The 16127-nt window shown below is 33.0% G+C and overlaps 1 protein-coding gene across 1 annotated transcript; it reads right to left on the bottom strand.

Annotated features, from left to right (window-relative positions):
- Positions 1 to 9464: 9464 nt before the first annotated feature.
- LOC143083093 (stabilizer of axonemal microtubules 3-like) lies at positions 9465 to 14946 on the bottom strand. Its single transcript, XM_076259307.1, has 6 exons — positions 14651 to 14946; positions 13735 to 13923; positions 13146 to 13322; positions 11742 to 11962; positions 11057 to 11274; positions 9465 to 10318 (listed from the first exon to the last, which is right to left on the bottom strand). Exons 1-6 carry the CDS (start codon positions 14759 to 14761, stop codon positions 10230 to 10232), a joined length of 1005 nt encoding a protein of 334 aa, XP_076115422.1. The 5' UTR covers positions 14762 to 14946; the 3' UTR covers positions 9465 to 10229.
- Between the last annotated feature and the right edge of the window lie 1181 nt (positions 14947 to 16127).

The raw sequence follows: 16127 nt of genomic DNA, 5'->3' as shown, positions 1-16127 counted from the left end.
GGGACCTCGGGATTTTGTGTTTTTAAGCCCGGGATTTCGGGATCTGGATCCCACCTTCCCTCCTCCCTCTATTATGTTAAAGAAAAGAGGTCCGGGAAGTTTTGTGAAACTTGTAACTGCAATTTAATATTATATTTAGTGGAATGAGAGGTGAAATGTGTTCAGACTATTACATTTCGATTTTTTTTTTTTTTTAATTTAACCCAAGTTTACTGCAAGGGGTGTTTAACTACCTCGATGATTATCCATGAGGATCTCACACTCGGTAAGCTCTAGGTTTTTACCTAGTTCATGATCATACAAGAATTGAGAAGCCTGTGGTTTGCTAGTCTTATAATATGAGACTTTGGAGTTCATATAATTTACATTCAACGTTTTTTATCGAATATTTCAAGGCTTTTTGACTATCAATGTTGACCCCTCCCCCAATTGATTGGATAAAATGAATAGATTGCCGCCCCTATTTCAAACTGAAGTCCTATAAACTGACTGGTATTCGAATTTGTTAAAAGAAATAATTGGTATCTCTGGACAGGGGCGTAGCTGCCGTTAGGCACTTTACGCACGTGCCTACACATAATTTTTTCACATTTTGTTGTTTTATTAAAAAAAAATTAATAAACAATGTTATCTGTAGATGAAAGCCGGTGAAGTTGTCAAAACTCTATAATTATCGAATGTCATGTGTACACAGTTGACTGAATACCTAGTTACGCCCCTGACTCATATTGATTCAATACCGTAATGCCGAAAAAAATCATTTGTTTCCGCGAATTCCGAACAGCTAGAAATATATTCCCGAGTTTCAATTTGAGTAACTCGAATAATTCAAGCCCTTTCCATGTCCGATTTTCTCCCACACGAGAAATGTAGCATGCGTACATCAGCTGAATAATACGACTGAATTATTCGGGTTACAATTTGTGTAAATCCCGAATGCACATAAAAGTAAAGGTCCAGCCCGACTTTCGGAAAAGGACTGTTGTAGATTTCAGATTGATTTCCAGAAATAAAAATCATACAAACATGTTTCACTCAAATATTCGTCTTCAGACGTGTAAAGTTATACAACGGTTACTAGCCGGTCTGGATTGTGATAAAAAGAAGCGCTTGCGATGCATAAAATATATAATGTCGTGGCTCAGGGATTTGTTGAATTATAGAGATGATTATGCGGCACAAAGATAAGATTAATTTACCCAAATGTACTAAGAATTACCACACAACTTAAATTTACTTAAATATTGATTTGTTATCCTGTGTCAGACAGATGGCTGATATTCTGAGAAGAGACCTTGATAAAATGAAGTTTTATGGGAACAAAGATTTTGAAAACACGTCGCAGTGTTTAGATTTTAACAAAAATAAGGCACCAATTAAGGTAAAAAATAGTTCTAGTTTATGATGGAAAAAATGTCAACCGATTTCTAGCTTGGCGATCTCCGCACGCACCCGAATATAATAGACAAATACAATACAATAATACACAAAACGTAACATAAAGAACTAAAGACCGAGCAACACGAACTCCAACAAAACTGTATATATTTCATACAAGTATAGAACTATATGAAGCGTCGTAACTGTTGCTGCGACGTCAATAACGTTGTCGTTGTTTTTTGTTTTTTTTACACTCAAGATTCAACTTTAACAGTGTATAGCTTGAAAAGTAGCACGGTTGCTAAGGACTTTCTTTGCACCAATCGATTCCTCAGACATTTTAGAATCGTCTCATAAATTTAAAAAAAAATCGATTGTCTAATATAATAGAAAATCTTTGAAATGTAACAATTCCTGCCGAATTTCACGATTTTTCCTATATATCCTTTGTAATTTTGGTGTATGATACTGTTAACTTCAACAGCTCGTATCTCAAAAACGAAAACGGTTACCCCCTTTTTTTATTTTATTTTCCGAATTATTTTTACAAGCAGAATCTACATGTAAAATTTTTAAAAAATCCATTGTGTAGTTTAATTACGTACACTTCGCCTTAACAGTTTTTGAGAACTTTAACTTGACAATGATAAAGCTATGAAAAGTCAAGAGAAAATATTTTCCGCTAAAATTTCAATGGCTCATATCTCGAAAACAAGCACGATGACCTATATATTTTTTTTTTTGCTCTTTGGATTCCTTTATTAAGGTCAAGTAACAGTAAATGAACGCCGTCTAGCGGATTCCGCGAAATGTTGCGACGTTTTGTACGAATTACGTCCCTTTGACCAGATTTTGCAATGTTAAAATTTCAACCGGCGACTTTTCAATGGGACAACGGTAAATCTGACGGAAAGTATGTATCTTCTAGGAGAATGAACTTGTTTGCTAAAATTGAATAAATGCTACAGGATTTTGAAAATGAATATGAAAACAGTCATGAAGACGACCTTCAAAACGAAAATCAGGTGTTTGAGTTTGGATATCTGCCGACCAGTTAAAACAAGTGTGAAAACTGTTGATCACTGTAGCTCACCACTATTTCTACATAATTGTGATGAGGAAAACAGTGCGGTCTCGACAGTATATTGAACTCTGACACAAAATAGTACTTTTGATGTCATTGTTTACTTAAACTAACCAACAAATATGCAGAAATGAAACTTCTGGTGAAAGGGAAATATATTTAGACGATTTTGAGTCAAAATTCACTGGTCTATGAGTTTGCGTTAAAAATTCAGGATTAATGCGCTTCATAGTACACTAATTTAAGATTTCCAGAAAACAGGGAGTTATTTTGGTAGTACCTGTGTTTTCAAGATCAGAAATTTCATATAAGACTTTAAACATTGGTTGAAAATTGGCATGTAGAAAGGTGATACATGTACAATTCAGGATATACCTGGTTTCCTTGAAACTTAAGGTAAAATATTAAGATAGCTGTGAAAATTGCAAGATTCGGTTGAACAGATAGGGATTTTTAATTGGTGGTTTGACACCTTTATTTTCGATTTCCTCCCAAATAACACAAACTGAATAATCATAAGAAAAGATGACAAATGCGACTATACCTATATAGAACGCAGAGGCATGATGATTAATTCATTGTAGAAGGAAGAGAAGCGACACACAAAATTAGGTCTTTTCGTTTATTAGTATAGATACTCTAACTTTTCTTTTACAGTACTTTGTATATCCCCATCCCTGTTTCACTTGAATTATTGTCAGCTTATTCGAATATGAGCATGTTTTCTGGAACGTTTGAAATAAATGCAATTCATCTAATGTTTGAATGTAAATTTACACAATCATGTAATTATAAACATTTAGCATGTTTTAAAAACAGGAAGAAATGTTTATAAGTGCAACACCCGGTAATTTTGGACAAGAAATCAATTTTTCTTACACTTTTAAAATTCAAATGAAGTAAAACAAGAAATCAATCTGGTTGACGCAACAATGACAATCTGTTACACAGAATAATAGTGGTGCATTTCTTTCCAGTGGGTCTCAATCAACACTGATTTACAGAAATCTTGGTAAGAATTTAGTCTTAGATGCTTGATTTTTTTATAAGTTGTTATTGGCTTTGAACAAGCTGTCAGTAACTGCGTGTAGTGGCGTACGCCCCCCTTTTTGCTTGGACTTAGACTAGCCTTCGTAAACTTTGCCATTTCCCGTGTATTTAATTTTTATGAGACATTTCTTTTCATATACAGATTTGTTTTAGTAAAACTACAAAATACTGAACTCCGAGGAAAGTTCAAAACGGAAAGTCCCTAATCAAATGACAAATTCAAATGATAAAACACATCAAACGAATGGACAACAACTGTCATATTCCTGACTTGGTTCAGGCATTTTCAAATGTAGAAAATGATGGATTGAACCTGGTTTTATAGCGCTAAACCTCTAACTTATATTTATATGGCAGTCACATCACAGTAGAGTTATTCGGTATGGTTGAGTTGACCAGTTCGTCGAAAAAACGTCACTCAGTCATTTTGAAATTCAAATTACAGGAACACATTTGCAATTCTGAGCATGAAAAATCATGACACCTTCAAAGCGACAAAGGAGTGAGCAAGAACGTATTGACTTCTATTTCACAATTCAACCAAAAAAAGTTATACTCTATTATAATCTCATGAAAAAAGTTCCACATTAAAATTATTTACCTACGAAATTATGTTTAACCCCAAACGCCCGCGCCTATCTTAAAATAACATAGCTGAATAATTATCCCCAGTCAGTATAAGCTCTGGATAGATTTAAAGTGGAAGGTTCGAGCCATTGTTTGAGGAGGCAGTCTGAGATCTGAGAGTCTGGCCGTATTTAGATTGAAAACAATAATCTTGTCCACTTTTTGGCTAATAGAAACGAAAATTTCCAACAGAATATAAATGAACATAATAAATAAAAAACGGGCGTATTTTTTTCGGGACGGGGGTTTGCATGAACTGATAGAATGAAATTCATAACAGTGTGGCTGTGGCCATTGATTGCCACATTAAATTCATCCATTGACTGGGACAATTTAGGTGAACGTTTTTATGTAACGACCACTGCTCACTATGTACTTTTTAAAGACACTTAAACTATGGGTCCACCAAAGGTCCTCAACACCTTAAGAAAGTAATTCGAAAAAGTAATCAGGAATAACACGATGTTTTGATTTATATCAATTGTATAAATCAAAATATAAAGGTTATTCCTGATTAATTTTTCGAATTATTTTATAATTAAAGGCGTTAAGAAACCTTTGGTGACCCCACAGTTTAAATGTCTATCGTAGGTACGTCATGAACAGTGGTCGTTACAGACACACGTTCACGTAAATTGTCCCAGTCAATGGATGATTTTAAAGTGTCAATCAATGGCCACAGCCACACTGTTTTGAATTTCATTCTATATCGAATACTTTTATCAAGATCAGACTGCAACCTGCCTGCTGGTGTGGCCTTTATGTCTCCATTTGTCGACCGTCATTCACAAATTCGTTGTCGTTTCAGACTCATTCATAGCCTTTGGTTAATTTTCAATTGTGTTGGGTAAAACATATCAACCAAACATTTGTATAAAAATTGCTTGTTTGTCTTTTTTAACTCGTGTCGCTCGTATTGTAAAATTCATCGAATAGCGCGGCGTGTATCTTGTTTACAACAAGAAATCTGTGAGTTTATGCTAACTTAACAGGGAGACAGATTTGTAAAAGCAAATTGCTTGTTTCTGAATCCTTAATATTATTTCATTGTATAATATGTTTAATGTCGATTTATCTGAATAAATATTGTTTAAACTAACTTAACATACAACAAGCGAGAATTTTCCATGTCTATTTTTTACTGACAAGTCCCACATCAAATATATCAGTTCATAGCTTTTGACCCATACTATAATTTTATGATAGACAATTTACGGGGAGAATACAACATCAAAAATGTCCAACTCTTACACTTAACAGCAACTATTAAATATACATGCCCCACGTCAAGAACCGTTTAAAAAGTGCATTTTACACTTATTTTATGTTTTTTAGCCAAAAAAAGGTCCAAAAAATTTGTTCGCCTCGCTTCGCTCGGCGAATTTAAAAAACTTCGCCCCACTTTGCAAAATCCAGGTTCCGCCCCTGTATTCTATATGTAGTATGTCAAAACTGTCCATACAAAAACCCTATATTCACTGGGAAAAGACATCGTGTAGCAGGAAATAAGCAGAATGGGGGGGCAAGTTTGGGACATTAATACTAAACTTAGTCTTGTACGGTAAGACTAGATATCCCCTATTTTGAAAATTATCACACCATTCGGAACAATTAAAAATATTTTCAAAGTAGCGAAAACACACATTTTTTTACGTGGAGATGCATACTCAAGAGACAACCTACCGTGCGCTGCCTATACAATAAAAAATTGTAATATTTTGACACAGAGAAAATAATTTCGCTCGGGCTCATTTCTTAAAAAGTCTTAAGAAACCTCAAATTAAAAAAAAATAATGCATATGCTTTTTTTTTTTATAACTGAATGGATAGTTTTCATTATGTACATATACTTTTTTCTTAAGAAAATTCTTTAATTTGTTCATATTTAAAAGAATTTTACTTTATTTTCATTGCTTCCTTCCAGGAAGCAATTCCCCGACATATTTTCCGTATGCAAAGTGACCTCAGTGTGACCCATCTCGTAAAAATCCGGTGATCGCAATACGCATGAATGTCCTTAAAATAAACTATTATCTGATTGTACATGTTAAATACATGCTCAATATTCATGCTTTTTGTTGATTGTTGACAAACAGGTGACAATCGTTTATATTTAAACTTCAGCTTCAAAACACGAACTTTAATTACCTGTCATATTTTCACAACAACGCTTACATCCCAGCTCCTTTGTTCTAACAGGGGTGATCTGAGCCGGATCACCCCTACCAGATCACCCTAGTTTGAGTTTCTTTGTTATGCATGCTTTCCTTTGTTCTGTAACATTTTGGCGGGAATGTCAAATCCACTATAAAACTTATAATTAAATATACAATTACACGGAAACGACTATCTATCAAAATTCACGTAGAAAAAATCCAGTGTATATGCTGGGATTCGAACTCAAGACCTTTAGCATATCAAGCTACGACACATCCACTACACCAGGACGACTGGATACGAACTATCAGTAATTTAACATACTTAAAGGAAGCAAAATGTTTTTTATAAGTGGAGCGAGTTGGCAGACCTTTATTCAGTGGGGTTTAAACCCTTTTCGTTAATAAGTGAGTTGCAGAGATTGTTAAGTTTGATTATACACTTTTTCAAAAGTGGGGCGAGTCGGTAAACAAAAGTGGGGCGATTTTTTTCATAAAGTGGCGATATAGGTTGGGCCGATTGGCCAGTGGGACGAGTTGACATTGTTTGATATCTACTCATCGTGTTCGGGGGGTCAAAAAGGGTATAAATCATCTGGTAATGTATAAAGTATATTATAATGGTTGTGTGGCGTTCTAAACTAGATTTTATGAATTGTAAATGGTTTTTCGTCTAATCTAAAACAGCTGGGATGTAAAATAGTTATCCCACTCGGACTTGGTGTGTCAGTGTTAGATCACCCTCTGGCCTCCGGCCATCGGAGTGATCTTACACTGACACACCGCGTCATCATGGGATAACTATTAATGACCGATTGAAAAAAAAATGACGAATATACGAAATTTTTGCGAAAAAAATGATAAAATCGTGCACAGAAGACTAGTAAGTTTATGAATTAGTTCAAGAGTTGGAATAACATTAAGGGGTCATAACTAGGATTGTAATTTAATATCTAAGTGACTTGACATATCTATGTATTTATTGTTATCTTCATAAAGTCCGTGTAAAACATGAGTGATAAATGTTGTAGAACTAGCAAATAAGCTTTTATAATTTTCTTTTTTTGCTGAGTATTTAGTACACAGTTAGTACAAGCACCGTGACACGACGTACCGATCCCTCTCCCTATCCGGGCTCCGTATATATATAGTGCTGTGCTAGCGTACTCACTGCTATGTTTTTATGGTCAAATATTTGGACTATTGGAAGTTAAGTTAAAGTTTTTAGGAATAAGGGGCCCAAAGGGTCCAAAATTGAACTTTGTTTGATTTCATCAAAAATTGAATAGTTGGGGTTCTTTGATATGCCGGATCTAACTGTGTATGTAGATTCTTAATTTTTTGGTCCCGTTTTCCAATTGGTCTACATTAAGGTCCAAAGAGTCCAAAATTAAACTTAGTTTGATTTTAACAAAAATTGAATCCTTGGGGTTCTTTGATATGCTGAATCTAAAAATGTACTTAGATTTTTGATTATTGGCCCAGTTTTCAAGTTGGTCCAAATCGGGGTCCAAAATTAAACTTTGTTTGATTTCATCAAAAATTGAATAATTGGGGTTCTTTGATATGCCAAATCTAACTGTGTATGTAGATTCTTAATTTTTAGTCCCGTTTTCAAATTGGTCTACATTAAATACCAAAGGGTCCAAATTAAACTTAAGTTTGATTTTAATAAAAATTGAATTCTTTGGCTTTTTGATATGCTGAATTTAATCATGTACTTAGATTTTTGATTATGGGCCCAGTTTTCAAGTTGGTTCAAATCAGGATCCAAAATTATTATATTAAGTATTGTGCAATAGCAAGAAATTTTCAATTGCACAGTATTCAGCAATAGCAAGAAATCTTCAATTGCACAGTATTGTGCAATAGCAAAAAATGTTCAATTGCACAGTTTTGTGCAATAGCAAGAAATCTTCAATTGCACAGTATTGTGCAATAGCAAATATTTTCAATTGCACAGTATTGCGCAATAGCAAGAAATATCTAATTGCACAATATTGTGCAATAGCAAGAAATTTTCAATTGATTGGAGTTATCTTTCTTTGTCCAGAATAGTAGTTGAATCAACTTAAATCATTGTTTTATACAATACACAATGTATATTCACTTTTACTACCAACTGATAAATTAAAACACTCTTTACCATTCAGTGATAACAAGCACTTTTTGTTACATATTAATATTTTATGATGTATTTAAATGAGTAGTTATTGTTGCAAACTCCATTAGAAATTTGAATTGAGATCAGTTTTGAAAAAAGGGAAAGGGGGATGTGAAAAAAAAATGGTAGGGGGGGGGGGGGGGGTTAATTTTTCTCATTTCAGATTTCATAAATAAAAAGAAAATTTCTTCAAATATTTTTTTGAGAGGATTAATATTCAACAGCATAGTGATTGCTCAAAGACAAAAAAAATATTTTAAGTTCATTAGACCACATTCATTCTGTGTCCAAAACCTATGCTGTGTCAACTTTTTAATCACAATCCAAATTTAGAGCTGAATCCAGCTTGAATGTTGTGTCCATACTTGCCCCAACCGTTCAGGGTTCAACCTATGCGGTCGTATAAAGCTGTGCCCTGCAGAGCATCTGGTTAAAACTGATAAAAGTGAGTTGTTTTGATTTCCAAAAAAAATCTAATTCGTCAAACCTCAGCAATTGGACTAACTGTCAGGTTTTTGGGTTGACCTCAACTGAAGACGTTTTATCAGGGTAGCAATCTGTTCTATCACTCTTTTTATTATGTGTTTAATTTGTATAAACTGAATGTTCTGTAATTGTCTTTTAAATGTTTGATTTTTGGTTCCTATGTCATAACATGTTTAATTTCATCAGAGGGTAACATTAAAAGTTTGCTATATTGTTATATACTTGTGTATTGTAAGTTCAAGATAGCCTTTTAGCATGTCTTAAGATGAATTTTTTGTTAGGTTTCAATAATACTATCTTTATGTATTGAATAAATCAGGTGCAGGGCATTATAAAACAATTGAAACAATGACAGGCTACTTTCAAGCAAAGGTCTAAAGTGGACAAATAAAATCTACACAACAAGAGTCTACCTCGCTTTCTTTAACTATAGTAAATAACCACATCTAAGACTTCAAGGGAACCAAATATCTCTGAACAATTTACATCTTGTCATACAAATTAACAACAAAATCAATAATACTTTATTTCTTTTTATTTCTTCACAAATATTTCAATTTGTCTCAAGTTGAAAACAGTTTATCGATGATACAAAGGCATAAAACATGAAGTGACACAGACAGCTAAATAATCTGTCCGACTATAGATTTATCTAAAACTTAACAACACATCAGCTAATAAAGCAATATGTTGCTCTAAAATGCAATATAGAAAGAATTAAAATTGTCTAAAATATGATGTAAGATGATAGAAAACAATGAAATTAAAAGACAACAATATATATATATATAAAATTCATAAAAAGCATTTATATCACAGGATGCTTGCTCGAAAAAAATACAAACAAAGTAAAAAGTGTTCAAGATAGTCTTGCTGAATAGTAAACTAAATTTAGAGTTGTTAACATGATTAAACCTTAGATTGTTTTTCTGATTCATATACATGATTATACATGCCATTATAAATTTTAATTTGGTTGCCATAGCCTGACAAATACATAGAAAACTTAATAAAAATACTGATAAAAGATTCTTGTTTAAACTTTCTTTCAATTGTTATTTTATGATTGATTCTTATGAATTTATTTATCAACTGTTCAATGTCCAATCATGCTATGGCAAATATTGTCTTATTGTTTTAAATATAGCCTGATATACACATTGATTGCACTTAATATGAATTAATCAGGCCATCTTAATAATCCATGATTGAAATTTATCATGATTTTACTTTCTCAAACAAATCAAATCTCCAATATAGTGTTTATTATCAAGTGGTTTCTTTACACAGTAATTGGATTTCCACTGCCAACATTTTGGTATTCTGTGTTGTACATTTTTGGTGCTGTCATCACAGATTTAGTTCCTGGTGCTATAAATAGATTAAAGATAATATTAAAAAAATATACTGGAAACCAGATAAACATTTGATTAGAACATTATGCATATTACTGTTGAGGTTCTCACTATTTAACAAATATATATATAAATAATTATTATTATGACATCAACCAGAACATGATAAGTAGAGTACTCTAATTTACCTTCACATTATTTATTTATTTTCAAAATCAATTACAAATCTATATTACTAAATTAGTTGAATGTTATGTAACATGTAGCTGCGAAACTGTAACTCTTATGGTCCTTTTTTATTTTATTTTTATTTTGCGGACCATAGATCCGCAAATAGTCAAAAAATAACATAAGGACCTAAGAGCTACGGTTCTGCAGCTATGTAACATGATGCTGCTAAATTTGTGTTTATAATACAGGAATTCATAGATACCAGGTACATACATATGTACTCCATAACAACTTTTTTAACTTTTCAAAACCATAAAGACATTTAATGCAAATTTGACACTGAATCAATTATTTGTTCAAAATTATGAAATCTTTATACTATCAACAAAGCATTATAATCCTATTGTATGGGTTCACTGCTTCATATCCTGCAAATATTACATCAGTTAAACTGATTGATAGATGGTTTTTGTTTTATTGATTTTTCTTCTTTCACTCAGTGCTTGGCTATTTCATGGTGGCCAGTTTTTATTGAGAATGATAAAAAACATAAAATTAATTTCAATTATGCAGTTAAACTTACGTGGAAGGACCCATGGAGTATCTACAGGACAATAGAAGTTTTCTTTAGCTTTAACATCTGTTGGTTGGATAAACGATTCTGTGTACAGTGACTTGAGGCCTCCATGTGGCACTGGCAGTAAAGATTTAGGCTGGCGAGGTATTTTTGTCCTTGATTTAAACCATGTGGGATCAATCATGGGTAACTGTTCTCTACGTACATTATCCTTTGGTACTGGACTGAAAGATGATGTAAATTAATAAATAAAACATAACATTATAAATTATAGTAATGATTGAAGAAATACATGAGACATGTGAGAATACAAAAAAGGCAATTTTGAGACAAATTAGAACAATTCTTATTTTTCTGTCAAGAATATTTCTATGAGGAATTTAAGAGTTGTCTCCCATCTGACATCCCACTAATCTATTATCTCCAAATGCATTATGCAGACCAGGACAACTTGATATACATGTATCTCCTTCACCTGACATATTTAAAGGGCCCTTGAATTCATTGAAAGATAGATAATCCAAAAATGTAAATTTACTTTTAAAGGAAGGACAGAATGACAGTCATTGGTAACAATAAAAGGCTCAGTTCCTGGTAAATATTTATGAAAGCATAAAAATAGACCTCATAAAGCATTGTTTAAGAAATCCATTATGTCACTGCAACTTTAAGCTACTATCATATATCTTACTTGTTTTTATTTCCATGTCCCCATGCTTTAGGATAGTCCTCACAATCCCAGTAAGTGGCTACATCTTTCTTCGGGTATTTTTTCAATTCATCTGGTTTAAATGATCTGTGGTCCTTTTGTGTTGTTGTGAGGTAAGGGTCCATTAGTGTAAGCACACCCTGGTCTCTCACATAGAATGGTTTTGCCTGGAGTTTTGGATTCTGTGTGGATCCTTGACCATACTAATTGGAAAAGGAACAAATATTTTAATTTTAAAAGAAATATAATTTAAATTGGATCATTTTTTTCCTAAATTTAAAACTACGGTATTAATAGTATCATCTTATTATATTAAAACTGGATAATGGTATAAATATATCATCATCACAATATGTGTGTATATATGTCAGTCATTTATCCTGAATTTAGATTAATGCACAAATCGATGTTACCTCAAAGATTGTACATGTTAAAATAGACAAGTTTCGAATTCGATACATTTCCGTCAAACTCTGGTTTTAGCTAACCTCATTCGTGCCATTAGGACCATCGACACTTCCGTTCTAATGTTGAGTAAGTGGAGGAAAAATTGTAATGCTATATTGCATGAATTATTCGGCAAATTTAATTCTCATAATTGTCAATCAGCACTGCTGTCATTAGGAAATTGTGATTAAGTACTTACAAAACAAACATTATTTCTAGATCATCCTGCACAATGATGATCACTTAGACGCTTGATGAACATAATAGTGCAGGGATACAGGTGATCCCTTCTATCTGGTAAATGACGTCATAAAGGCGTGCATAATTGATGAGTTTTTTCCAATGACAGATGAACTCGAAAGTGGTCTATTAGTGTGTTGTGTATTCCTGAATATGCATAAAACTAATTGTCACTGGACATATCATTGAACTTCCATCCATTATCATCATAATCCTTATTTTTAGTCCTTTGTACCCTTTTAAATGAAAATATTCACCACTTTCGTGATAACATTTATGAAAATGCATTATGCAACTTAACAGCTACATGTAGTTTTACTATTTCAAATTCATATTGTGACAATTTTTCCTCTTATATGCATACTTTTTTCATAAATGAAAATAACAAGAATGTGTCCCCAGTACACGAATGCCCCACTCGCACTATCATTTTCTATGTTCAGTGGACCGTGAAATTGGGGTAAACCCTCTAATTTGGCATTAAAATTAGAAAGATCATATCATAGTGAACATGTATACTAAGTTTGAAGTCGATTGGACTTCAACTTCATCAAAAACTACATTTTGTACCTTGACCAAAAACTTTAACCTGAAGCGGGACAGACGGACGAACGAACAGACGCACAGACCAGAAACATAATGCCCCTCTACTATCGTAGGTGGGGCATAAAAATGATACTATTTTAAGTCAGAAGTTACCTTTGAAGGTCCTTCCACATGATGATCCCACTGATTGTATGTCTGTGGGATGTTCAGACCAGCTGCATCATCAAAATGGTATTTTTGTCTTACTCCTGCTTTGTTTCTGTACTCCTCTTTAGTCTCTGACATCTGATTGCCAGCAGACAGAGGCTTCCTCCAACCTCCTTTATCCAACTAAAATGACAAAGTGATTGAGTTCAATAAGCAACAGAAAGTGAATGCATGTAATTTTTGTTACAAAAATGTATGTTGAATTTTAGATCTTATTTTATGCCTTTTTTGTGTTATTTGTATGCTAACTTGTTGTCTCATTAATGTACAATGTATACCTCTCAGTTCTCACATCTTGTCAATACCAAAAAAATATATTTAAATGATCTTAAACACATTTAAGTAGTTTTTTCATATAAAATAAATCTACCAATATTTGTTTCTTAACATAGCTTAGGCGTCTTCTAAAAGTCAAGACTGAACTTCACCTAACATCGTTTTTTTTAAATAAAGATAGTATATAAATGTTTATAAAGTGTAATTGTTTCGGTAAGCCAGGCTTCTTATTAATATTAATTCTAACCCAAATAAGTACCTTTTCTGCTAAATCTTTGATATAGTTGACTTTCCAGTGACCTGGAGCTTTAGTATGGACAGTATTATGAAATGGTCCATATGGATATTTGTTATCGTGAGCTTTCCCAGTGGTGGTCTCAAAGTGTTGATCTCTAGTGACTTCATCCTGCTTGGCAAGTGGAGGAGGAAGTGGTTCTCTTATTAATGTCTGAAATAAAATAAAAAATCTATTACTTTAAAATATAAAAAAGTTTATATTTGAAGTCTTATACATTATGTATTTATACAAACAGAACATGTTTTTAAAAAGTGGAATGTGATAACTAACTAACTAACATTGTACATTTATCTGATGATCATGCAACAATGTATCAATTATCAGCAATACTCAGATTAAAATTGACAAATTATTATCTTATTTAATTTTAAGTAATCCCATATTCTGCTTAGGAAAGTGCCCTGAAAGACAAATACAAATGTATGTAGACGCACTGATCGATAGAGTAATAATATTGTTTCATATTTTATTAATAACATGAATAAGCCACAATATAACCACTCATTCTGTGTGGAAAAAATCATCAGTTGGAACCAACTATCAAATAAGGATGTGCATGCTGATTCTGTAGTAGAGACATTCAAGAACACTCTCAGGAACACCGCTCATAAGACATACATGTAACAATGGCACTCTTCTACGTTGACATTGTGTAAAAAAGCCTATTTAAAATCTCTACACGTCAATCACAGATATTCTAAGGGAACCAACCTTATATACATGTAGAGATTTACTAAATATAATCTAGCCTAAACCTATCCCCTAAACTCGAAAGTAAATGAGGGCCAAACAACAACCAATCAATCTCTATTCCCTGTCAGTGCCGAATTTACAATACTTAACATAACCCTTAAGTTAATTTATGGTGACAGTATACCTGGAATTCTGAATCAGGGAAATAATAGCCAGGTCTGTGATGATGTCCGACGCCAGTCGAGGTTTGTTGCCAATCTTGACGAGGCTCATATTTAATCTCCTTAAAACTCATATTTGCGTTAGATTATGGCAATAAAACAGATCGTTTAACAGTTTTAACTTTGTAAACAGATTATTATAATGTTCGTTTGATGTCTTTAGTCGTCCATTTATCGTTGTTATTCCCTTTAATTGTTTGAGATTCCTTCCGTTCTTTTCTACTGTGTATCTGTCGCCATGTGAACCAACAGGAAGTGTGTATGCTTGAAGCAAGGGACAATACTCATGTCGAATTAACTTTTACGCGGGAAATTATTTATAATGTTGGGACCAATATATTGGATAATAATAAGATACGTGGATAATTAATTTTTGTAACGTATGCAAGGTAAAAATTGAAAAATATAAGACCTTTAATTTCTGATTGAGCTTGCGGACCATTACAAGGTATCTAGAAATAAACCCATCCTGAGACTAATAATAACTTGAGTTTAATATATATATCAATATACAACTGGTAGTCTCAGACCCATCATATCATATCATATCCACTGGCGGATCTAAAAATTTTCATAAGTGGGAGCCCACTGACTGCCTAAGAGGGGGCCGCTATAGTCACGCTTCAGTGATTCCCTATATAAGCAACCAAATTTTTTTCAAAAGGGGGGCCCGGGCCCCCTGCCCCCCTAAATCCGCCTCTGATATCTCGAGTCCAGGATTAAAAATGTGTACACCAGACACAGGCACTTGTCTCTGAAAAAAAAATTCCTATATACCTTAATATATACCGTGTTATATTAAAGTGTATAGGAAAAAAATTAGAGACAAGTGCCTGCGACACCAGATGCGCGTTACGTTAAAAAGGCTCACTAGTGAACTAGTGACGTTCGAAAAAAACAAGATTGAGTGTGAACTTGCAATTATTTGGTGCCGAGTGGTGAATTGAAAGGAAAGCTAAACAAAAAAATTGCTTATGTTTTCATACCAAAACAAAACCAAATACGAAAACTTTAATAGAAGAAAAATAAAGAATAGAGTATGGGGATGGAAAGTATAGAAAATATCTGTGGATAATAAAGAATTAGGTACTACAATACTGATTACAGAAATGAAAGCTGCACAGAGTAATATACAGTTGCAGACAAATTTAATAGTAAAATAATGCATTAGAATTTTCAGAATACCCAAAGAAAAAAGGAAAGAAAAAGAAATTGAAGAATACTAAAATTAAAGGACGAGATATTTATAAGACCCCCATACAAGATGATGATTGAACTCGTCAATTGAGAATTTATATATAAGTTATGACCCTTAAATATGATGTTTTATTATATTTTGACGTTATCATCTAAAAAGTACATTTGGAAGACAGTAAATTCGAACAACATTATTACTTTTAAAAACTAATTAGCATAACAAGAACAGCAAATGATTCAGTT

Source organism: Mytilus galloprovincialis, chromosome 7 (genome assembly GCF_965363235.1).
Source record: "Mytilus galloprovincialis chromosome 7, xbMytGall1.hap1.1, whole genome shotgun sequence".
In the NCBI taxonomy this organism is placed as follows: Eukaryota; Metazoa; Mollusca; class Bivalvia; order Mytilida; family Mytilidae; genus Mytilus; species Mytilus galloprovincialis.
The sequence above is the reverse complement of the archived record's forward strand: the minus strand, read 5'-3'. Positions and strand labels throughout refer to the sequence as shown.

Bases quoted from the DNA above. Each gene is read 5' to 3' on its own strand.
- LOC143083093 (XM_076259307.1), bottom strand. From the start codon at position 14,761: ATGAGTTTTAAGGAGATTAAATATGAGCCTCGTCAAGATTGGCAACAA. The intron at 11,963-13,145 runs GTAACTTCTGAC...TTTTCCAATTAG, and splicing joins ATGTGGAAGGACCTTCAAAG to TATGGTCAAGGATCCACACA. The intron at 11,275-11,741 runs GTAAGATATATG...ATCATCTTTCAG, and splicing joins GGACATGGAAATAAAAACAA to TCCAGTACCAAAGGATAATG.